Source organism: Amphibalanus amphitrite, unplaced genomic scaffold (assembly GCF_019059575.1).
Source record: "Amphibalanus amphitrite isolate SeventyFive unplaced genomic scaffold, NRLGWU_Aamphi_draft 000082F_arrow, whole genome shotgun sequence".
Classification (NCBI taxonomy): Eukaryota; Metazoa; Arthropoda; class Thecostraca; order Balanomorpha; family Balanidae; genus Amphibalanus; species Amphibalanus amphitrite.
Window position 1 is genome coordinate 251,709 of NW_024881578.1, and position 25,063 is coordinate 276,771.

General features: G+C 55.9%; 2 protein-coding genes across 2 annotated transcripts in view; one reads left to right on the top strand and one right to left on the bottom strand.

Moving 5' to 3' along the window:
* The window catches only part of LOC122379670 (angiopoietin-related protein 3-like), a 34,041-nt gene extending 11,539 nt beyond the window's left edge, over positions 1-22,502 (top strand). Inside the window, exons 2-10 of the mRNA XM_043362057.1 lie at positions 13,541-13,708; positions 18,116-18,395; positions 18,584-19,201; positions 19,424-19,636; positions 19,977-20,108; positions 20,351-20,541; positions 20,821-20,964; positions 21,254-21,378; positions 21,555-22,502. Of these exons, the coding sequence (XP_043217992.1) occupies positions 13,541-13,708; positions 18,116-18,395; positions 18,584-19,201; positions 19,424-19,636; positions 19,977-20,108; positions 20,351-20,541; positions 20,821-20,964; positions 21,254-21,378; positions 21,555-21,667 (1,984 nt within the window). The 3' untranslated portion in view covers positions 21,668-22,502. The remainder of the gene's footprint in view (positions 1-13,540; positions 13,709-18,115; positions 18,396-18,583; positions 19,202-19,423; positions 19,637-19,976; positions 20,109-20,350; positions 20,542-20,820; positions 20,965-21,253; positions 21,379-21,554) is intronic.
* The window catches only part of LOC122379682 (neurofilament heavy polypeptide-like), a 110,139-nt gene that overhangs the window by 82,680 nt on the left and 2,396 nt on the right, over positions 1-25,063 (bottom strand). Inside the window, exon 2 of the mRNA XM_043362078.1 lies at positions 7,138-7,236. The gene's annotated coding sequence lies outside the window, so the exon portion shown is untranslated. The remainder of the gene's footprint in view (positions 1-7,137; positions 7,237-25,063) is intronic.

Here is a 25,063-nt window from a genome sequence, read left to right on the forward strand (position 1 = left end):
TACTCCGAGCCCATGACCGAACAAAGCTGGAAAAATGCCCTGTTCCGCCGCCAGCAGCATCCTTGAGGCGCCGGCCGGCCGATTGGGCACCCATCATCAGACGCATGCCCTGGTCCTCATACGGCGCGGGTCGTGATCTCCAGGACCTTGTGCCTATTTTCGGCCGAGTGGCCGGCCCGAGTCTGCCAGGGGCGCCGCGGGTCACGGGGTCGCCCCGGCCGCCCGCCGCGCACTCCGCGCCGGCCGGCGGCGTGCAGAGCATGGCCCCACCGAGCACGCACCGCGCCCGTCAGCGCTAACCGGCGCGCAATCTCGCCAACGACAGCCATGAGCTTTACGGCTAGCCCATAAACCATCACCTCCAGCCAAACTCACCCCAGGGCAGGAGTGAAATAAAACGTGCAGCATATTTTAGAGCGGCAGTGCGACGCGGCTATGTGCGCGCCGGGCACTGTGTGTGCAGGGTGGTAAATTCACAGCGCACACCCATCCCGGACACACTGGCAGACTATCCGCGCCACAGGGCTCGTTTTAGCACCGGAGCTGACCTTCGACTAGGGCTCGGTGATTGCGTGCGTCGGGTGATACATGGCGCCGCGCCGGACACCAGTCGCAACATTGCGCTAGGCGGCTGATTTACTCCCCTGTGCAATCCGCCGGCCGCAATTAACGAATCACCTGCCGACGCGCCGCGGCCGGCTTTCTAGCGGCGTCACGGACGCAGCACGTCGTCACGTGACGGTGCCGTGACGCTGCGGGACGTCACGGCGGCGGTGGCTCCCACGGCGCGTCGTCGGTGGTGGTCGACCGTCGGTCGGCCCGGGAGAGTCGGCTCGTTTACACGACTCAAAGTCTCCAGTCTCGGCAGCATACTGACAGGAGCGCAGTGCACTATTAGCACCCGGCCAACACAGATTCAGGCCTCCGTCTACGCCTATGGCCTAATTAGACGAGGTTTGCCTGGGGCTAAACTCAGCAAATACTGAGTCGAGAAATTAAAAACGTGGGAAGTTAGCATTAAGGGGTGGTTGGCCAACGCATGGTGCAGCGAATGCTGTTGTCTCACGAGACTAACAACAGTTGCGACAGAACCCCGAGCCATGACTCGCGGGGTCCGCAGCGCACACAGCACGCACGGGCCCTGCGGTATCCTCCAGACCCGGTGTCGCGGCGCGCGTCCCGTCCCGGCCAGCCGCGCCCCAGCAGTCTGTTCCTCTGAGAGTCAGCGGGCGTGCCGCCGGTGGCCGCCGTCCGGACACTGGGCCGCCCTCGGCACAATGGGACCACTGTGCGGGCCAGACGGACCGAGCGCCGCCCCGCTTTCAAAGCCGACTTTACATGACAAATGCGGCCACTGTATTGGCCGTCTCGGCTCCCATGTGACAAGGCATCAGACAACTCTGACAAATTGGGTTCCGGACGGTTGACAAAGAAAAGGACAAACCAAAAGAGGGCTAGAGAGCATCGCGATAATGCGATCGAATCAATCATTGTAACACGGTGGTGGTCGGTCTCGTTAAATTGATTCCGTTCGCTGGACCCGTCCGAGGAGACTGATGCGTTTTCTATGAACGAATCGCGTTTCACCACCACCGGGCCACTCTGCGGGGGTAAGACCCATAGCGCAGCATACGGCATGGCACACAGCAGTCGCCGCACACAGCACAGCACAAAGCAGTCGCAGCCCACATCAGACCGAGTCCGTGTCCCTGTAACTGCCGTTCACCGACCGGCGCGGTCCCCGCCCTGCTATAACCGGCCGGAGGCGGGGCGGCGCGGCTGCAGCCCAGCCCAGCCGCCGCCGGCTGTCGGTCACTGCTCCAGCCCCACACAGCAGGCACCGGCCGCCGACGGGCACCATTACGGTGGCACGGCACGGCGCGAGCCCCGCCAGCGGTCATTGCAGTGGCACTAGACCGGTGACGCCACGCCGCAGCACGCCGAGACAGACCCGGCCACGAGCAATGCCCGGCCGACCGACCGGCCACGGCATGACATCCTCGCCGTGTGCAAATAGAAAGGCGGCGGCGGCGGCACCGGCGCGTCCGGCGAGAGCACGGCCGCGGGCCGGATCTGAAGAGTCGCCGTGCTGACAGTCGCGCCCCACGCCGGTGCCCTGAGGCGAGGGACGGACATATCGGGAGGCGGCGCCTTTCTGAGCGGAGGATCGCCGGCGCCACTGAGCCGATCCACCGACGAGGAATCGGCCGCCGCCGGGCTGGTGCCGGTCGCGTGACGCCCGATGTCTCAACTGAGCCGCCGATCACGCTCCTTATCTGAGTACTCATTAGTTATTTGGCGGTCGTGTCCAATCAATGCAAGCCCTGATCAGTCCATCTCAGAAAAACCATCCCATGTCATCTCATCTCATCAACCACGTGCGTCTCGAAGCCGGCGCTAGCAGGCCGCGGTCCTGAGCCGACCCGACCCACGCCCCGCGGCTCAGTCGTCCGCCGTGACACCGCTGCGTAACCACGGTGGTTATTGGGGGCGGGCACGCGTCAGGAACCACCGCGCCAGAGCGGCCAGATTGACGGCGAAAGTACCCGCAGAGCGGCCGGATTATTAAAACAGAATTACTCCAGATATGCCGCTGTTATTTAACGATGGCGCTCCATCAGATAATGCGTTTATAATGGATGTCGGCTCAAAGGTGCCGGCGGGGACAAGAAAACTAACCGGGCAGCGGGAAGTTTCACTCTCAATGGCTCTCGTCCGATGCGATCAGCCTGCTAACAATGCGAGTGTGAGCTGATAAAAGAATAGGTCATTATCTCAGGCATTACAGGCATTAGCTTTCTGGCGGGCGATACACCAATCTGAATAAGTATGCACACACTTTCATCAGGCGTATCCTGGATTTTTTACTTGAAAACCACACAAGAATGCCTTCCTCAAATGTTCAGGATTGCCCAAACAGTCCATGAAATGTTCAGCGTACTTTGGCCGATTCAAACCCAGAGATCGGCTCGACGCATCAATCACAAACAAAAGTCTAAAAAAGCCGCGATCACTCTGCCGACGTGTGACAGCTGTCCGACCGCAAAGACTGACTGATCGCCGACACCGTAAACGCGCCATCGATCGCCGGTTTCCCGGAACTCGGCCGTCCAGTACCGGTATCCGTGCAGCGATTTACATCCGAGCCACAGGCCGGTCAGCTGCGACCGGCAGATGAAATGGATGTCATGGATTGGAGATGACACATCAAGAGCTCATCATGCAGATGTGGCTCTTACCCATGACACAACAGCTCCAACCTCGTAACGAACCTACCTCATCCAGTGCACATAGCAACGCCAGTATAAGTCGCACTAATGACGAAAGTCAACAACTCTCCCGCGGCCCACAAAATAATACGGTATCCACCGGCCAGCAGTCCTCTGACCGGCGCCCAGCTGAGCGTCTCAGCCCGGCTCTGCCGCAGTGTATCAGGGCGGAGCGGGCCGCGGCACCTGCGCCCGGCCGTTACAACACGCGGCGCCCGCCGTACGGTCATCTCCGAGGGTCGGTGACGCAACTGGTCCGGCACGGCGTCCTGGCCCGCCCGCGCCGCCCGCCGGGGTCGGAAAGCCGGCCGGACACCGGGCGGACAGCCGGTCGGACAGCCGGGGTCGGACAGCCGGGGTCGGACAGACGGGGTCGGACAGCCACACCCGCGGCCGACCGCGGGGCCGACCGGAGGAGATAGACAGGGGATGGATGGGTGGGTAGATAGACAAATGGAGGGAATAACAACCCTAGAGAAAGAGAAAGAAAGGGTGCGAATTCGAAGGACGGGAAAGACTGCCCTACCGACCACAGGCCACCACCCCTCCTTGCCTAGTCTCTCGGTCCGCCGCCGTGCGCGGACAGAAGGCCGGCGGCGTCCCACCTGCCCGGCGCCGCTCACACCGGCTCACACGGTGTCCCAAACACACAGCTGCGGCGTGCTACCGCCATCCGCGGGCCGTGCCCACGTCGTGCCGGCGCTGTGCCACTGCCGCGCCCGGCACGACAGCAGCCGTGTCGCGCGTGCGGCGCCGTCACGAGCGGCCCGGCGGCGGTCCAGGTGCACCCGGCGGTTCACAGGTGTGCAGCCCACTGCGCGCGGCCCACACAGGGTATCGGGAGACGGCCGACGGACACAGAGACAGCCGATGGACACGGGGAGAGAGGTGGACAGGTGTGGCAGCCGGCCTGATGAGAGCAGAGAGCTGCGGCAACAGCGGCAGACGGTCAGCGAGCCCGGCGTCGGAGCCGGCTACCGCTGCCCGAGATCGGCAATACATCATTTCGAAACGGGCTGTCGACCGCGCCGGCCGGCCGCCCTGGTAGTCGGGCCGGCGGACCAACAGCCGCGCAGCTCGCTTTCAAACGGGAGAGAGAGATACTCCGGCCCGGGCGGTATTGACGCCCACACCCCGGCCGCCCGCTCCGATAGGCGTGGCGAGGCGAGCTCGAGCAGGTCAGCCGGCCACGGGTCCAGATACCGCCAGACAAAGTTCTCAAAGCGACTTTCAAACAGTCGGACAACGAGAGGTTGATGAATTACCGCGTCGGGTGGTGCAAAAATCAGATAATCACACAACAGCCCTCGAGAAACTCTCATTGTGTGGTCTCGTTAGATAATCCCCTGTTTTCAAAAGGCAGCAGTGAATTACTTTCACGGCTGTGTCCAGCTGGGGCAGAAATTCGCGGGCGGCGGGCGGGTCTCAGCCTTTCACGCCCACTGGACCCGTTACAGTTTCGCCTTCGAGACGTGCAAGGCCGGTGCGTTCAGCTGTGAAGGCAATCAATCGGTCCGTGAGCGCAATTTGCGACAGTTCACTCACATTCCTGGCTAAATGGCTGCTGGCTTTAATCGCTTGAATTCGCTCAAATCACTATAGCTGTTTCCCAGCGCAACGTTCAACTAAATAACTGGAGAGGCACTTACAATTCATATCATGCAGAACGCAGCTGCTAATTAATCGATAACATTACCTATGATAATCGCGAGATTTGCATGACAATTGATTGTTACAAGCTACTGCGCACTCTGCCCTCGACGGTAGCATGACACTAATGAACTCCCGATGGCCAAATTATTATTATAAACACGGGTGAGTGATAGAACTCAGCAATTACGGTCCGAGATTGCACATAGCACACGCGCTCGCGTGATAAGGAGCAGAAAAATAGCGACATTTCGTTCACAGGGGGCTACCTACTAGCCGTCGTGTACACATACTTCTTTCACAACCATCCAAAGCTGCTCCCAGGTCATTATTCCCATTCAACTGAGGCAGATTTCATGGTCGGGACTGCGTGCATCAAACCCGCTTACGTATACCAAGACCGCACCTCAAATTTGTTTATGGCAAGACACCATCACCCCGCCCGGCTGTCTCCCGGTCCGATCTGGGTCCCCCGCGGCGCTCTGACCCAGCTCGCCCGAGGGGAGGGCGGGGCGGGCCGGGCGCGCGGCCCCGGTGTCGGCGCACGATCAGGGCAGGGCGCGCGCCCATCAGTCGCCGCCAACAGGCCCATGTTCTTTGGACCGCGCGCACACTCGGTACACAAACAGCCGCGCAACTGCGCCCCGGCCGGCAACGGGGGCTCCTCATGACGAACGGGCGGTGGACGGTGGACGGTGGGCGGTGGACGGTGGACGGTGGACAGAGGACGGTGGACGGTGGACAGAGGACGGTGGACGGTGGACGGTGGACGGTGGACAGAGGACGGTGGACGGTGGACGGTGGACGGTGGACAGAGGACGGTGGACGGTGGACAGAGGACGGTGGACGGTGGACAGAGGACGGTGGACGGTGGACGGTGGACGGTGGACAGAGGACGGTGGACGGTGGACAGAGGACGGTGGACGGTGGGCGGTGGGCGGTGGGCGGTGGGCGGTGGAATAGGGCGGCCGCCGAGTACGGTGGACAGCAGGCGGTGTATCCATGACGCCGGACCGGCAGATCGTCTCCTCCTCGCGCCTGCGACAGGGGCGTGGCCTTGGACACCCCGTCTCAGTCTACGCCGTGACGTCATCGGCGCGGCATTTACGAGAAATCTGCTTTGCCACAAGCTGCTTATGCATCGGCTAATGCCGGGGCAGAGGCCACTAATGGCTATATCGACATCCCTCGCCGATCCCTGTCAAACACTCTCCGCCGTGTGAGTACAGACGTCTCGTGTTTACAAACATGACCGCTGGCGTGCCACCCGCCCGTGCCGGAGAGCGCCGTGACGGTGCACTGTTTGCACGCGGCGTGCACGGTGCACCGAGGTGTCGGGCGGCGTGACCGACCACCCTCCGACACTGTGCACGCGCGCCTATCACACCCGTGGGTTACGGCACCCGCCCCGGACAGGTGGGGCAGTGGGGCAGAGGCCCGCGGTGGCGACGAAGGTGTCAGAAGCAGGGACAGACAGGGGAGAGCGAGCTCATCCTCCACGCGCCGGGCCATACTCGGCCCGTGTTCAACAACCGCCCAGACGCCGCCACGGTGAAGGCCTCAGCGAATAAGCACATGGCACAGCGGGGTACCCAGAGAACAATCCCCGTGCATTAGCTCCGAGCGACGCTTATCTGCGCATCAAACAACATTAATCTTGGTAAATATACAAAAGGAGGTAGGAGAAATTAAGGTGTTGCTTCACACCACCATCATCCCAGCCCTTGCCGTCGAAAAGATTATCTTCGGGACACCATGGATTTGGCCGCACTGGGTTACCATAGCTGGTAGACTCACATCTTAATGCTGTTTCCCGTAACCAGCCCCGTTAGGCGTCAGCTAAGCCCCGACTCTGGCAGCTGATGTGGGTTACAACTGAACAACCAAGCACCAACTGTCCTGAGAGTTCGCCGTGCATAGACGGGGAGTCAGGGACGTAAGTTGACGTTACATTATTTATAATGCTGTGCATTGAGACGCAGTTCTCTTAGAATGTCATAAATAATGTTTTCATGCCCACCATCGACTCCGTGTTGTCATTCACGTCCATCCGGTGAGACTCGCGCGCTGAGGTCAGACGCACCTCAGCGTACAACATCCATTTGGAGGCCCCGGTCAGACGGCCTAGTGCCGTTGATCCGGATACACATCCCCACAGGTAATGTCGGTATCCTCACAGACGTTAGCCCAGTCGGAGGGCCAACAGCCCAGGACGCACCTGTGACGTCGTGACGTTACTGACGCAGTGACGTTAGTGACGTGGCCGGGAAGTCGGCCGTCGCAGGGGCGCCGGGTGTGTCGCCTCACGCGTCATCATCTGAAATATGAACAGAACCCCGTCATCAGCCTACCGGAGATGTATGTGCAAACAACAGGTTTCGTCAAAGCGGGTAACATATGACAGATATCATGACAGATATTCCGCATTGGAAATCGCATCCATTCATAAATTGCACCAATGAACTTAACACATCGCAGTTCTAAGATAGTCGCCGCATAAATCACATCCAGGTACTCGCACAAGTCGCGCCTCAAACACAGCAGACATAGCCTCAGCTCTCATTTAGCCCATTAGACGGGGCTTTCCATTCAGCCCATTCAGACAGACCGCAGTCTCGGCTGGGTGCCCGCCGACAGCCTCCGACACATGTCCCTAGCTCACGCGGCCGACAGTCGGCCGGCACACCAAGCTCGTTAATTGTACCCGAGAAGCGTGCCAAAGAAAGCCTCCCCGCCAGCCCGGTGGCGGACGGGCTGAATGGGCGGCACGGATGGGCGGCAGCGGAACAGGCCGAGGATGGGTCGGTGGCGTGGCGCCGGCCTGCTGACATTGATACTACAGACAGCTGATGACGCCGCCGGCAGCGCGCGTCATCAGGGCCGATGGCTGTCGAGTGCACTGAGCCGGAGAGACGGGACGTGCCAGACAGTCAGCGGCGATACAGAGACTCCGGAGGATCCGCCGTCACTCAGCCGTTCGGCGCATCTGTCAGCGGTTCGTTCCTCGCCTTCCGCGGACGGAGCGCGGGTCCGTGACAGAATGCAGCCGGTCCGGCACTGCCGGCTGGACCGCCGTGACGCAGCGCCGCAAACCGCAAACACTCACGGCCAGTTTTTACTCTCGGCTGCCCATTGCCGATTCCGACAGCGACCGAGTCCGGAGGGCGTGCTTCACACCGGCGCCGCGCTCGCCATCCGAGGCGCCGAGCCAGAGAGCAAACACTCCAGTCTCGTCTTGCGCCCGGGGCAGGCGCGGCCGATGGGCCATTTGGCCGACCTTCGCCGGTGGAGCGGCCGCTCCGGCTCGATATGGGCGCAGTTAGCGCCGGCGCCGACCCGAGTATGGCCCCGTTTCGCAAACCCGCCGCCCCGGCCGGCCGGCTGGCGGACGGACCAAGTGGGGAGACGACGGGTCGGTCAGCTGGCAGACAGGCGGGTCGGCCCTGTCTCTGGATCCGACCCACAGCTCTCAGAGCAGACACCGCCCGTACCGTCCGGTAACCGCCGGTCACTGCCGACTCCCATGAGACGCATCGAGAGATCGACAAGCCATCCCTGAAACGGCACCGGAGTGGGCCGATGGGGCCTGTGGTTCGCCGGTGCCACTCCTCCGTTTGCTGCTCGTAGGGCCAGGGCCGGTGTGGAAGGAGGCCGGCTCCCACCGGCCCGGCGAGACTCGGTGCCGGTCCGCCGAGGTCCCCTTTGTCACGCGCCGGTCTCCGGTCCCTCTGGGCACGTGACGGCTCGGAGGCCGCCGGGGCGGAGATGGGGCGGGGGCGGTTCGCCCCGCCCTCGCCCCCGGCCACCAGACTCTGGCGGCCACGGCGAACATCAAAGGTGACCCCCTGGCCACGGCCTCCGCTATAAGACGCACTCGGTTATCGGCTTTTTACCCGCGAGGCCACGCCGGATTTTTTGTTCATCCGGTCATGGACATATGACACAAAGCCGAAGAACAAACGATAGAAGTGGTCTATAGTTATGGTAAAAGGCATTCCGTTACAAGCTCCCACGAACAAATGACGGGCGTTTGAAATGTCGACGGTTTTTTACTGTAGAACCTGGCGGGAGGGTCAGTCCTAGACAGTACCGCACCTCCATCCGATCGTGTCCTTCTCTTCAGTATCTATCTGTCCCCGCCTCACCTGGGGCACACGGTGGGGAGTAACGACAGACACCAACAGCACAGTCTTCAGCCGCTCTGATCCCACCGGCTCACTAGTAACAAGCACATCTCAACGATACCTCAGCCAAGGAGGTCAACCTACAAACCTACATCGCTGCCTGATACTTAAAAAGCATTGCTACTTCTCACCGCTGAACCAATTGATGGCAAGTCGCGCACAACCGCAAGCCGCCATTTATCCATCACTGAACGGAGCTGCTTCTCTAACGAGATACAAGACCCGGCACGATAAGCAAATGAATGGTTGTAATGAGGCTCATTTATATCCACTAAGCCGCTAGGAAAGACATCGGAAAGGGATGAAGTGCAAGTCTGTCAATGAGATAATTAAGCCGGTCGCGCGTCTTAATACAAAACCAGCTGTGATATAGAAAGAGTGGAAGATACGGCCGTCATTCTAGAACAAAAGATCACACGGGAGCAAGCTTGCCAGAAACCTTACCAGGTGAACGAACCGTGTTTACGCAATGGACTACAAGTCCCGAAAAGAATGTGTGTGTAATCCCCTGCGCCTTCAGCTCCAGAACATGTAAGCTCATTGCAAAACACAGGCATCACGCATCTCCCACGCATGTATAGTGCTCAGGTCTCACGGCACGTCCGGCAGCCCCAGTTTCACGCCGTACCCGTCCTCCAAAAAAAATATATAAACTGGATCATCTGCGTCTGAACACGCTGGCAGAGGCCGTCCTCCACGCGCCGCCCCGGTCCCACCGGCGACGCGTCAGCGGCACGTTTGGAGCCGTCGTCACGACGCCATATCGCTCTCCGGGTGTCAGCAGGCGGCGGTGTCGACACCCGGCCTGTCCCGGACAGGTGCGGGGAGGATCGCTCCTCAACAGATACGTCACTGGCGGGACCGGCGCGACCCATCACCGGCGCCGCGGGACCGGCGCGGAGTGACGTGGTAGAGGGGCGAGTTATCACCGGCACAGGCGGGGACAGGCGGGGAGAGGCGAGGACAGGCGGGGACAGCGGAGACAGGCGGCGTTGGAATCCGGCACGTCGGGGGACAGGCGGGACAGGCGAAGCCCCAATCGCGACACATTATCACAGGGGCGGCTACCGCGGGCGCTCCCTTGCTCAATGCTCGGTCGCGCCGTCACCAGCCCACCGTTAGGAGAAGTTACGAACAGCACAAACTCGGTCACGGTGCTCTGAGCGGCCCATGGAATCCAAGGCGGCGCCGAGGTCGCCAGCCGAGTGTAGACACAAACCGCGCCCCAGCGGCCGCGAAGAGCGGAGCTCGGTGCTACAGCGGTTTCCACATGGAAACATCCAGAACCGCAGGGGCTTCTCGGCCGTCAAATACCTCACTTGAGCGGCTGTGCTGGTGGTATTGGTGACAGCGGTGGCAGGTTTAGCGGCTGATGACCCAGGTACTGATCAAATCAGCCCAGTTCACCGACAGAACTGCATACAGGTGGTCGGTTAGGCGGAAAGGCGTCCACAGCCCCAGCCTGGACGACCCATTTTCTGTGGTCAACTGGCGGATAATGCGATCGCTGCCCCCAGCGGCAGGCTTCCCGTTTGGGGATTAGTATGAACAACTCACTCCAACAAGAAATACGTTTCCTGAGAATCGACCAAATCGGTCAGTTTGGTATCAATTCCGCATGATGATGAAGGAACAAAGCATCGACCCAATGCGTAAACTAAACCATAGCCTTCGTTGCCACAGGAACAAATTTATCAATCACTTTGACCTCCGGGTGCACCGACACTGGGCGCACGTGTTGTTTCCAAAGCTATCCTACTGTTGCCTTAGAGTCGCCGACAGAGCCACCGCACTGACCCGGCCGGAGGACGCCGTGCCGGTGCCGATGTCGCTGGGACGCCGACACTCGGACAGTGTGTTTATTGGGTGGGGAACGTGTCATTCATTACACTCGATGGGCCCCATTGAGCTTTTTTGCACCGGTGTGACTAGGCGGCTGCCTGGGTTTCAATGACTGACATGGCCTTCGACGCAAGGCGGAGCTCAACTGATCGACGCGTGGTAGCTTGTACTATGAATGGTCATAGCAGCAACTGGCATTGAGATATCCAAAAGGAGAGAATACTAATGGTGGTAGGTACTAATGGTGCCGCAAGGGGCGGGAACTTTCAGAGAAATTAAACAAAAAGAATTTAAACCTACAATAAGTTCAAACATTTTTATTTACTACGCTAGGATAAAGTAACGTAGGATATCACAGACGAAACGAATGTCAACACTTCACCATGCATAGTTCATGCACCGGCAATTCAACACTCACCACACACTCATCTAGCATAAACCAACAAATTAACGTTTGCATAAGGTACCACTGTGATATATGACTGCACAACGCGATGTAGCATATGGTGCGGATGCGCTCGGTTGCACAATGTCGTTGATATGCTGTAGTGGTTATATTGGCAGACATTGACCGCAGGAACGCTACAACCCCATAGCTAGCTGCTAGTTAGCCTAGTTGGAGCCTGTATTACGTGGTCGGGTGATGTTCGGGGCCTCGGTACGTGGATGGGTGGTGCTCACGGGCCTCGATCGCTACGGTTATACGGTTAGACAGATAGTTCGCTCGTAGTAGTCGTGCATGACCTGCTCCTTCTGCCCGCTGTGGATGGGTCATCACGAGCGTCTCTGAGACAGCGCGATCACGCCACCTGGGCAGAGGTGCCGGCCGGGCCGACCGGCCGAGCTGACCCGACCTGACCCGACACCGACTGTCTGCCTTTCAGGCGAAACCCGCAGCTCATCAGCGAGAGCAGTCCCATCTGGTAAGCGAGCCGGCGGAGCGCCATGCTGGAAACACGCTGTCACTAACCGCATTCGCTCGCCGCTCTGGCACGCTGCAAGAGCGCGCCGCTTCGCTTTGCTGTTTAACCAATGTGCTCGCTGCCGCTTTTGTGACGCGGACAGAGCAAAGTTCGCGGATAAAAACGTGAAGCTGAGATATTGTTCGCAAAATTGCCTAGTGCTTTCAGGTGCTTTACTAACGCTTAAAAAAACCATTCCGATCACTCGCAAACAACCTGATTGAGAGAGGCCGAATATGATCTAGCTATATATTTAGGGATCTTTTACATGACTGTTCAAATTTGAAGAAGCAGCTCTGTGCAAAAGAATAAATAAAGATCAAATAAAGAATGTCATTTTTCTGATACGCTGAAATAAGAAGACATTTCACTAATCACTTAAAAAAAAAAAATACTGCATATAAGCTGCCCCAGGTGCAGCCAAGTACATTTCACAACCATATGATAAAATGAATAATAATAAAAATAACACCTCTTCAACATTCATTTCAACAACGATAAAACTAGTTTGGTATTTTTGCGTCAACTGATGAAGGATGAACGTCATTCGCAAGACAAAGTCCATCCGGTGGGCCTCATCCCCTGCCCCACCTTCCGCCCACCTCGCTCAGGACCCAGTCCGGTTTACAAAACACCGAGCCCCAAAGCGGCGCCGCCAATCCCCTCTGACTGCGGCGGTCCCCTCAATGACGTCACCGCACCGCCGGCCCACGTGGTGCGAAAATCCGGCGACTTCACGCCGCGTTTACCACAACATGTGGCCGTAAGCCGACCCGGCGGCGCTCCTGGGATCGGCACCAAGGTCAGGGCTGTTAGCGGGGCCCGGCTTCTCCGGAACATCTCAGGCCACGCCCGCCGCCAGATACACCGAACCGAGAAAATACCGACCCAGGTAATCTCTTGTAGCACAGATAGGAATATACATGAAGAAGGGCAACAGGTAGATTTAGGGAATCAAGGGAATTATAACTAGCTTTCGTCGTTTGGAGGCCAGAGCCGTGTCGTGCCGGCACTGAAAACACCCGTTTGCCTCCTGTCACCCATCCGGCTGTCTCCCATGACGATCGTGGCACGATGGCCGAGGGCGAAAGTGCCAGAACACCCACGGTTAGGTAGGATTCCGCTCCAGCGCGCTGCCGCCGCCTGCGCTAAACCACTAACAACATGAACGCCGACCGCTCCGCCAGATAAATCGCACGCCACACTCGCTTCCGATGAGTTCTCTCCACGCCACGTTGTTTGCATTCGGGACATTGTAGCTCATGTCGTCAAGCTTTGCTCGTGATATATGCTTGTTCGGTGACGTAAGCGACGAGCCCTTGTCGGGCGATCGTTCATAGGTCGTTGAGTGAGCAGCGGAGCGTTACTGTCGGCTCCACCCCGACAATAACCACATCTGTAGTCACCTGCAGTGACTGCTCGCCTTGCACCACATCCATATTGGGGGGCGTGGGTCCGCTCGGCGCCGGTCGCGGGGCGCCTCCACCGCCGAGGGCGGCCCATCTCTCTGCCGCCCGTTATCTGCGGCGATCCCGAGCGGGGGGGGGGGACGGGGAGGGCGCCGCCGGGGAGGGACCTTGCCCTACAGCCGGCGGCCGCGGAGTCGCTGACGCGCCGCCCCGCTCCGTTCCAGGGACCCGCTGCTCTACAACATGTTCGAGGTGCTCATCTCCTCGCTCGACGACAAATTCAAGCGGGTGGACACGATCGAGCGCGCCATCCACATGGTGATGCGACACATGGAGATCATGGACAGCCGGCTGCAGGAGAGTAACAACATCACGGCCACCATCCTCAACAGGTGAGACAGCTCGCGACAGGTGAGACACCCAGGCAGCTCGTGCGTGAGCGTCGGCCGTCGGCGCCAGCGTTGGCTCTCTGAGCGCCCGACCGGCGTATCAGATGAGTATCTCACCATGCGTGCGCGGCGTGTGGCATAAAATAACGGGGCGCGTTTCACCGGCCTAATGCGCTCTTATTTCGGACGGCGGAGCGTGAATCGCATTACCGAACGGACAGACGAGTTTCGCTCGGCGCAAGGACGAGCGAACGGTGCATCGGCCGAGACCGTAATGTCACGATAGCGTCAAATTAAACCAACCCATCTGTCTAGCATGATGCATGTCAGTATGAGCGGAAATACCCGTTTCCAGTGTGACTCGGCGTATTAGCCTTATCGTAATCGGAGTGTCTGAAATCGTTCAGTATGTTCAGTCCGTTTCAGTTCGGTCCAACCGACCAGTTGATTCGACCAGCGGCTCCGACGGGCGTCTCCGCTTCACGGTGACCCCGCGGTTTCCCCACACCCAGGAGAAAAACGTGGCCCGACCACCGGCCGCGGCCAATTAGGCCAACGGACGCAGACGGCGGCACAAGGCTGAGCCGACCGGGCCGGGCCGTGTGGGCGGCACCGGGGGACATGTGCCCGAGTCCCGCCGCCACCCCGGTCCACGCTGGAGAGATCTGCGGCGCTTCCAGGTGGTCAACACGTTCAGGCTGCTCCCGGCACCCGGTACAGGTTGTGATCGTGAGATTAGAAGGTTCGGCGACACAGCACTGTCGATAACATCACAAACCACGAAGGCCACCGGTTTTAAAAAAGGCGATTACGACAGTGTTTATGAGAGCTGGGCCTCGTTTCATAAAAGGAATTACTTACGGCATTCCGTCAATCATGCCAGATTTGGCGTATTTGATGCCAATTCGGTTTCATAAAGCCGGAGACCGGAGTAATTCACGCCATCGAAATAACGGAGCTTCATTTACGGCAAATGCTCGATTCCGGACCAATTGATGCCATTTGGGTTTCATAAAACGACGTAATTAACGCCAAATATTTTATCCTGTTCTTGATATCAGTGGTGTAAACTACGCACAAAAATGTTGCGTGAATTTGAATTAATGTTGAGATTCGAAGCCAATTTTTAATCCATTTTATAATGTTGAGCCCGAGAGGCAGAAACAACAGCCGGAAGGCGAAAAAGGAACTGCAAATCTTCTGTACCAGTCGCTTTTTTTGTGGCCGCCGTGGCCACTATCGGAATTTTGTTTATTCGCCGCGCCGCGCCACTTTTGTAGTTAGGCACTTCTGCTTAGCTGAATTTCTGCTGTTTTCATTAAATTGATTTAAAGGTAGTGTGCCACCTTTGAAAGATTTCCCATTTTATTTTTCCTAGGATAAGAAGCTTCTGTTTTTACCTAATATCGCAAAGAAAATCAAAAATGGGCCTGGAATAGTGCCTTTTTCGCCTAAAAGTTTATCGGCTTTTCGATATGTATAACAACTGTAGTGGGCTGACCTGCAAACAGGCGTCGGCAACAATCGCGAATGCGGCGCACATGTGACAATAAGCAAAGGTCATTATAGAGTTACGACGTACGGGAATGAGTTATCAGCTGTCTAATCGTAGACAACACAATGTCGAGCCTTAAACTGTAAGCCTGTATTGGTATTGTTTCTTTTATTTGGCTGTCGAACATTATTTATGGTTTGAAATATGATTTTATGTAAAATAATTGATATGAAAAAGCCGTCTCTTAAGTTATGACCCCATTTCACCACACGCAAGTGGCAGAAATGACAATGATCAGCTGACGCATTTTTCTTGGCCGAAGTCAGAGCGCGCGGCCCGACGCACCACCACCGCACCACAAAGTATGAGCAGAAGCCGCGCCCAAAGCCAGGGCCCCGGTAACGTGAGGTAGCCGAGTCGGGGCAGCGTGCGCTGACCCAAGCCGGGGCCGCAGCTTTGGGCGCGGTCTACCGCATCCCCGCGGGCAGCCCCGGGCTATCACATGACACCGGGAGGACGCGCGGCCCCGGCTTGGGTCAGCGCACGCTGCCCCGACTCGGCTACCTCACGTTACCGGGGCCCTGGCTTTGGGCGCGGTCTACCGCACCACCTAACAGGCGTGTTCGAAACCGCAGGAGATGATGATGAACGGGTTTATCGAAACTTGATTGGATGAGCATATCGGTAATAGCGATTTCAGTGTGTGCATTTATTGTTCATAGTGGTGTGAAATGTGGTTGGGGTACGACCGACAACCCGTCGGGGCGAATTTCGCACTGGGGTACTCAAAATTTGAAGAATTTAAGACGTTTCCATGAGTTTTGAAGGTATGGATAAGTTCTAAAAATCCGGTTCTCCTTATCTGGGCCATTAACTCCATACGGTCCAGGAAAGCTGGCACACTACCTTTAATAAAAGATGGTCAGCAAAATCATATTGTTTTTTCATAAATTTTTTTTTTTTATATTTAAAATCAACATAACTGTTTTCTAATTTATCGTAAAGAAATAAGTTTTGACACGAAATTGTAATTTGTAAGACGCTTGATAAATTACGGCAACTACGCAACTGTGCTTAGTTACGGAGGTGTAAACAATTCCAGTTGTGGCTTTATGAAACGGCTTCATTTGCGCTCCGTAGTTTGAAAGGGTGTGAATTACGGAAAGGTGTAAGTTACGGCAGAGTTTTATGAAACGAGGCCCTGGTGTCGTTCCAATCAGACATGGTGTGCGCTAACACAGAGAAGACATGCGGAGGTGGCCACTCGCAAAGTCGTCGGATTATTGCGCCAAACATTCGCCAGAAGAGGCTCGTCGTCTGGGCTCCACAGGATTGCGCCAAACTGATCTACCAACATGCGTGCGAGACTCGCGATACACGGGCAGGCCGGCCGCCGGCAGTAGCCACGGCACGACGCCCGGGCACGCTACCGTCTTCTCTAGCACGCACACCTGAGCTCCGAGTGGCGCCAGAAACACACCGGTGACGGTGCGGCCAACAGCACCGGGTCGACAGGACAATGCTGCGCTCCGGCAAGTCTGCTGATCACTGCAGCGTGCTTGTTACCGGCAGGAATGTACGGCGCAACTCCTCCGCAATCACAGTCAGATGGGGCTGCAATACTGTCAAAAGGAAATTATTAGTAAGGGGTTTTGAAATGTAGCTTTAGTAATTGTTACAGACAGCTATTTCTGGCACTAGATCGGCTAACAGACTCTGGTTTCATGGAACCAAAAGTAAAGAAATCATGTGGTTTCAGAATGCAGGGATGCGAACCGGAAAATGAGTCACCTTTTGATTTAGAACTTCCTGAATTGCTTCAAGGTTGACGGCATTGGATAAAAACTGTACTGAGCGTTGCAACGAGTGCATGTTAAGTGTTTCCTTTACAGTCAGAGAGCTAGTCAGTGTCCTATTTTCGGCTGGTCAGTGCCACACAGTAGAAACCTGGCCTGGTGGCGCAATATCGCAATCACTTTTCGACACCTCCCCGCCCTCCCACAAAGACTGGACACCAGACCAGACTCCCCCACAGAAAAGTTGGAGTACGCTGCAAGGTCGCACGGGGATTATCGCCGAAATGGAAGACGGAATCTTCCAGGTCCTGTGCAGTTGCACCAAGCGTCCGCTAAGAAGAGAGAGGGGATCAGCTGGGGTGACAGACCCAGTTCAGGAAGATAGATCGGGCTTTCTCGCTGATACAGCAACTTGCAGGGTTTGTTACAGTGCAATCACTTCCGTGAGTGTTTTCAGTCGTCTGCCAGCTTTAACCGCTTTATCTAAACGATTACTGTCCATGCGGATATTCCAGACTTACAAAATACATCCTCTGAATCATGGAATCTCCAGCAAAACAAATTAAATCGGACCCGAGCCAGCATCACGTTGGAGGCCCGGCCAGGCCAAGGTAACCGGCATTTGAACCAGAACAACACTCGCCTTAATTGACGGCCCCGCTGAAGGCCGGATAATTGGTGCAGCTTGACGACAAAGGGACGGTCTGGGTCAGCGCTTCCCCTGACCGAGCCCGCCGCTTCCCCCTGACCGAGTCCGCCCAAAAAACTAACCGGTGATAAACGGCCGTCGTCAACTGGCGGCCATTCATGTCCAGTGATCCGAGCACTTCAACCTGCTACTATCGGTGGATCATTCTTTCTCAGCAATTAATAACCCTATCGAATCAAAACCTTAAGGCCACCCACCGCTTTAAAGACAACTGTCAGCTGTAGTCAGGTGAGATCAGAGGCCATGTAGTTGGGTAGAAGTGCGCTGTAGCGCATAGTAGCTCGAACATACGAGCGCTTAATGACTTATGAAGACCGGCCCATATTCGTGCAGCAGCCCAAATAGTATGGTGATGTCCTTTTTTTAGTATGGTGATGTCCTCACACAGCCCCGTTCGGGATCCCCGGCAGGGTGGAGAGACTCGAGGAGCGCGTGGCCGGCCGGCCGATCCCCTCGGGCGGAGTGCCCGCGGGAGCCACGTCCGCGGTGCCGGCGCAGCTGGAGCAGCAGCTGCAGTCGCTCGACCGCCGGCTGCAGCGCATCCAGCACACCGTGGACGAACTGGAGGTTGTGCCGGTGGACGACGTCGAGCCGAGCGCTTCCAGCCGGACCACCCAGACGACCAGCAAGAGGGGCTCTGTTCGGCCACGGGGCCGCACGACGCAGGACGTCTCACATCAACTGGTGAAGGTGAGTCCACGGCGATCAAGGGGAGGGTGTATGCCAGACAACCGCATCATGGTGAATGGCGAAGTGTAAATAAAGATAACGGAATGCTAGTTTGCCTCGATGTTCTCTGTTGTCAATAAGTGAATAATAAAAGTGAAACATCTTGTTCCATAAAATGACGAGTCATGACAAGACCTTGCTTCTTGCAGGACGCCGAGAAGATGGTGCAGACTATCAACGAAGTGCGCGGCAAGGTGGTGGCGATGGACACCAAGCTGAGCTTCCACATGGGCCAGATGTCGGACAACCTGTCGGCCGTCATCAAGTCCGTGTCGGACGTGTCGGGCGTGCTGCTCGAGCCGCCGCGCACCAGCGACTCAGGCGTCGCCGGACGCTCCAAGCTCGACCTGCTCGTCAACAAGATCGAGCCGCTCATGGAGGTCTCCAGCAAGATGGACGAGGTGTGGAACGTCGTCGTCGGCACCAAGTCATCGATCGACGACCTGGTGCCCAAGTCTGAGGAGCTGATTCACACCACGAGCAGACAGGAGCGCGCCATCAACAGCATCCACAGCGACCTGCAGGAGCGCACCAAGCAGATCATCGACAACCTGGGCATGGTGGAGCAGCGGCTCAATAAGCGCGTCGACACGACGCCGGCGCGCGCCAGGGCCGTCGACGGCGACTCAGACGAGAACGAGCCGGTGACGGCGTTCAGCCAGGGCAGAGCGACCGAGAACACCAAGCGCTACATCCGTCCGGTGGCCTTCCCGACCCGGCCGACCACCTCCACGGCGCCACTCAGCCGCGAGAGGCTCGACAAGGAGGTCAGTGAGGCCGCTTAATAGGTAGGCCGAGCTGACCTATCTGGTCATAATGATTAACTTTGAAACGGGCTCCAAAGTATACAATCAATTTGTTTGACAGTCGTTTCGCTGCAGATACTTTGACTCAATATATAATTATCTAATGATCAAGGAGTAGAACATGACAAAAAAAAATCGCTTCAAAGGTTACGTGTACGGTAACTGGCATGGCTTTCCCCGCAGGCTCCATTCGACCTGCTGGATCAGCAGTTCCTGGAGGCCTTCCAGAACTACACTGCGTCGCAGACGGACGAGTCGACGACGGCGACGCCGGTGCCTCGGTCGGGGAGCCGCGGCCGTCCGAACGGTATCGTGTTCCCAGGCCGCGCGCCGCCGGCCGCCAACAACAGCACCTTCATCACCGGCGGCGAGCAGCAGGACAACGTCAACATCGGGGTGAGCGCGCCGGACACGGGCTCCGCCGCGTGGGCTGGGAGGTCTGCTCAACTCCCGAATATGGGCTGCTCGGAAACGTGGTGTTGCAAACCAACTAAGCAGCCAACAAAGCTGCAAAGTTGTGCTCGCTGGGGTTAAACTATCGTTGGAACAAACCTACTAACACTAAGTTGGAAAAGGGAATATGTCAGTCATTCAGAATAAATAGGCATCAATGCAGACAGAATTTTATCTGGCTGCAGGCTGGAGTTCAAGGATGTATATTGGCTGAAATGCACCCTTCATCGGATATCAAAATAAGTATCGCACTACCAGCTGACTGTAACCTCATCAACCTCAGGGTTACTCGTGCGAGGAGTTCCGGGAGAAGGGCCTGAACAAGTCTGGCGTGTACTACCTGCGCATCCACGGCACCAGCTACTGGTATCTGCGCGTCTACTGCGACATGGAGACGGACGGAGGCGGCTGGACGGTAAGGAGTGGGAAACCAACGCTGAGGAAACCAGTCCGGGAAGCGGGAGTTCTGAGTTATGCTCGTGGTGTGAGCACGTATCTGTCTTAAAGGAAACAAAACGCTCGAAAGTTTCAACGTGCATTAAAAAGTCCCAAAGAGGTCATTTCAGGGACAATCTATATCGAGAGGTCTGCCCAGTGACCGTCTAATCGTTCGTGAGCGATCGATTCGATCGATGTCCCGCTGTTGTCCGTTACCAGGTGGTCCAGAGGAGAGATAACTACGGCGAGGACGACCAGCAGAGCTTCAACCAGCCGTGGGAGGAATACAAGCAGGGCTTCGGCAACCCCACCAAGGCCTTCTGGCTCGGCAACGAGAACATCTTCATGCTCACCAACACCGAGGACTACCAGCTCAGGATCGAACTTGAAGACTTCGATGGAGAAACTAGGTGGGCTATTCCCCCTAATCCCGCTGGCTATTTAGCTGACCTGGTTTCTTGCATCTAAATACCAGCCTCTGCGATAAAAAGTTAACTGTACTCAAAAGGAGAGGAGAGGACACTGACGATGCTGGTACATGAATTGACAGTTGAAGTTCCAACAATTGCTTTAACATTTCACAACTACAGGTGCAATCGGCGAAAACCTAACCATAAAATGTGATGCTAGTCCAACAAGCCGAACAAGGACTGCATTCTGACAAACGTCCCCTACATTTCGTCTGGCAGGTACGCCCAGTACAGCAACTTCAAGATGCACGGCGAGAAGGATAACTACAAGCTGGAGATCGGCGGATACGAGGGCAACGCCGGAGACTCGATGAACGACCCGTGGTACGGCAGCAACCTGAGTCCGTTCTCCACGTACGACAGGTCAGTGGCGCCCTCTGGGTGCAACGCGATCAGGTGCAGCGACGGGTACGACAGGTCAGTGGCGACCTCTGTGGACAACGCGGTCAGGTGCAGCGACGGGTACGATAGGTCAGTGGCGACCTCTGGGGACATCGCGGTCAGGTGCAGCGACGGGTACGACGGAGATGACGCTGAAAAACTTGAATCATTGCGCTAGAGGTGACATGACCGTTGCTGTCTGCGCGTGTGTCCCCATGGGTGACAGGTCACCTTCTGACCCAGCTGACGTTCGACACCGCACCTTTTGCAGGGACAACGATCGCTCGAGCCTCAACTGCGCGAGTATGCTGAAGGGCGGCTGGTGGTGGCGCTCGTGCGGCCGCGGTCTCAACGGCCTCTACCTCACCGACCCCAACGACGTCATTGCCAGACAAGGTGAGGATCCGGGTACCGGCGCGCACGCAGATATGCGTGGGACGTGACTATCATGGACAACCCAGTGTTCTCCTGTGTGGACAGTCAATAGTGGGGAGCACTGGGCTCTGTCAATGCCATCTTCAAGTAAAAGCCGAGACGTGTCTCCCTCACTGACGCCACTGCCCTGTCCGTAGGTATTGTGTGGTACCGCTGGCGCGGCTGGGACTACTCGCTGAAGCGCTCAGTCATGATGATCCGACCGAACCGACGTGCGAAGGAGGCTATTGCAGAGGCCGACGCCGACTGAGAGCGCCGGCGTCGGCGCGGAGCCGCTGCCGCCCACAGTATTAGCGGGGGCGGCGCCGAGCGATCGGCCGCGGGCTGGGGCGGCCGCGGTATCCGCGCGCGGGCCAGCCCGGCGCCCCGCCGGAGAGATGGGAGGCGCCCTGGGAAACGGCGAGCTGAGGAGTTATCAGAGGGCTAGGCAGCGTGAGAGCTTTAATGGCCAATAGGAACGACGGCAGTCGGCTGCTCTGAAGGTCAGCGCCCTACCAGAAGCTTCGCAGGCACTGGCATGCTCATATGAAAACCGTGAATAGTGTCGCTTGCAGATCCACCGATCCGTCTAGCGCCGGCCCGCCGGACCGGACATCGCCCATGTAGTTAACCGCGCTATGTTCGAGTTGTCGAGTTCGACCCGGTTCGCTTCACGCCGACGTCTTTCTTGTTCGCCGAGGCCGTCTGTAACATTATGTGTCGCTGCGGTGCGCCGCCGTTGGCGCTGGTCAAAATCTATCCCCGCCTCGAGACACCGAACAGAACGAACGGAGCCTGGCGCCGAGATCGGACTGGCGACTGGCCTGCAAAACTAGCGTAGCTCCGTCAAACTGCGAGGGCTAGAAGGTAGAGCCGTGCGTAGGTACAGCGAGCGGAGGTCGACAACGAGCAGTTGGGTGGGCTTCGAGAGCAAAGTGAGCGGTCGCTTCTGCTGGCAGCAAGGTTGATTTGACGCCCTGTGCTGGATTGCAGGTATCCAGCCCCGAGGGCGCACGGGGCCTGCTAGGCTGAGTGTTATTTAATGATGTTGTGTTACATATGTAAATAGTTAGTGTCTTGTGTAAATAAACGATGTGGTACTGTGCTATGGTAGTTTCTGCACAGCACTCAGCAGAATAACACTGACGGCCGAAGGATCGCGACTAGGTGCGCAAAAAAAACAGTCAAATGTTCAAATAAGGTGGACTTGGGACTCCCAAATCCAGACTCCCAAGTCCAGTTCTCCCAAGTAGGAGAACGAGGGGAACTGGACGGCTAGCTACTGCGTTGGTTTAGAAGGCAGTAGGAAAGTAGGTACACAATAGGTAAAGCTGTAAGAAGAAATACTTACTCTAATACTATGCCTTAAGAAGGTTTTGACTTAGTGGAACGCAGCGATAAAACACACTCCGCACTACACAGACAGAAGGAAAATCGGGAAACTAACCAATGCAGATAAAAGTCCTCCAGATTCATGCCATATTAACCCTCGCCCGCACATGCCATTTTCCCATCCTAGAACGCACATGGGGGGGGGTGGTTGCCACCCCCCCCCCCGCGCCATTTCGTTCCTGTTGGAGATAGAGCTTAGCGGTAAAGACCAAAAAGATTCTTTGGGAAGAGACGAATCCAATGATACCCAGTTTTACCTTCTCAGGTCAGTCATTGACCTTTCAGGTCAGGTCAAACTAAAAAATGTTGCTGTTTTAGTGTTTTGGGTCACCGTTGGATATCAAGTGCGCTGCTTATCAAATACCGATGACGATGCTGTTTTCTGGTGCCAAGCCAGCTAGAACCTCTTTGTCACACTACCCGACCAGAATTTTGCTGCTGAGGTCATTTCAGGTCAAGTTAGGTCAAGGTCAATTATATGTGTTTGTATGTCTGTGTGTGTCTGTGTGTATACTGATGTGTGCACCGATTGTTTTTGGGTCCATATTACATGAAATCATGATCTGAGAAGCTTTTATCAAAAATGCAGTCAAAAAACTTCACAAAAAGTAAATTCAGCTTGCCTAAAACGCAATTATCTTAGATGACCTAGGTTGACCTTGACCCTGACCTTGACCCCTGTACATCGTCGAACAACATGTTCCATGATAGGTGGGAGGTAAGACTGGCAAAAAAGGCCGAAATCAGGGTGTCAAAAGCTCACAAGGCCCATGGCAAACGCAAGATGTTGAGAATTGGCCATTTGGGTCATGACATGACCTGAAAAACAAGGGCATATCTCCGAAACCAAAAATCACAGAAACTTGAAATTTTCAGTGGACATCAAGAAAGGATAGAGGAGCAGCTATACGAAAAATCAGGCTTCTAGCTCTAAAAATGTTGAGTGCAGAGCAGAAAGACTACCTGGGGGGGGGTGGCAACCCCCCCCCCCCCATGTGCGGGCGAGGGTTAAACCTGTCGAGTTGCACCAATATACCCTGAGTTGCCTTGTCTTTCCCAAGACACACCACAGCGACTGACAGCAGCGCCACCGCGCGGAAGAAATGGGAACATGAAGTTCATTGCTGCCGACGCCCGACGGACGACGGTTGTTGGCAACTTTTTGCTTACCAGATAACTAACTATACCGGTATTATACTTACTTGATCTGGGGATGGACCAAAAGCAGCCTTAGTTTATAGTTACGAGCCAAAATCATAATCAACTTGAAAAGGCAAATCCACTTAAAAGGAGCCCTCCCAATCCCATCTACAAAAAAGTTGATGAATTGGCATAACATTGATGTTCCGTGGTTTAAAAGGATCAAAAATGAATACTTACCAAATTTCATGGAAAAATATTCACTGGTTTTGAAGATATTAGACTTTTACTTTTATTTACTTTTGGGGCCTCCGCTGTTCCAACAATGTATGTATGTATTTATGTATGCAGTATGTATCCATCCACAGAACATGGTTTTCAGGACTAGCGTCTTATACAGTGTAAGAAGAACGGCAGGGCAGGAATAAAAATAAGACGACAGCAACTGATCATGAGCGAGTCGGGATAAAATACAACATTTAATGGTGAAATACAATGGATGAAAGACTACAAAAAAATACACCGCACACACTATGATAAACTAGAACGTTACGAGAGTTAAAAGGGTGACACAAGTTTACACAAACATGTGTTCTGGTTGGTTCCGCCCCATACCGAAACGCAATAGGGGATGTGGGGGAAAACGTGCGTGTCGATAAGTAATTTAATTGCTTCCAGGTTGAAGTGGTGGTGAAACTTGGAAAGAGATATCAGAAGAGCATTGTACCTTCTATTTGGCTCATGTTGATATCCCATGTCAGACACTGGTCGATGGTCACTCCGAGGAATTTGATAGTGGGTGAGGGTCAGATTGACTCAGTTACACAATACACATAGATAAAAATTTACCTTGAATTGAGAGACGTCATTTGGAAACAATAACTTGGCATCGTAAAGGTGCGGCCAGATGTTGCGTGAAAGCAGTACATATATACCACCACGTTTTAATGATGGTTTTAGTATTATATTTAAAAATCAATAGATCTCCACCGACATCACAAATTCTAAGGGGGCATTCAAATGCATTATCCCCTTAGAATGTGAAAACTGCAAGTTTGAAATTAAATATATCTGAATCAAAGCAATTATTGATGTTGGGAGTGCCCTAACCAGTAACTGGTAAGTGCAAGCCCGG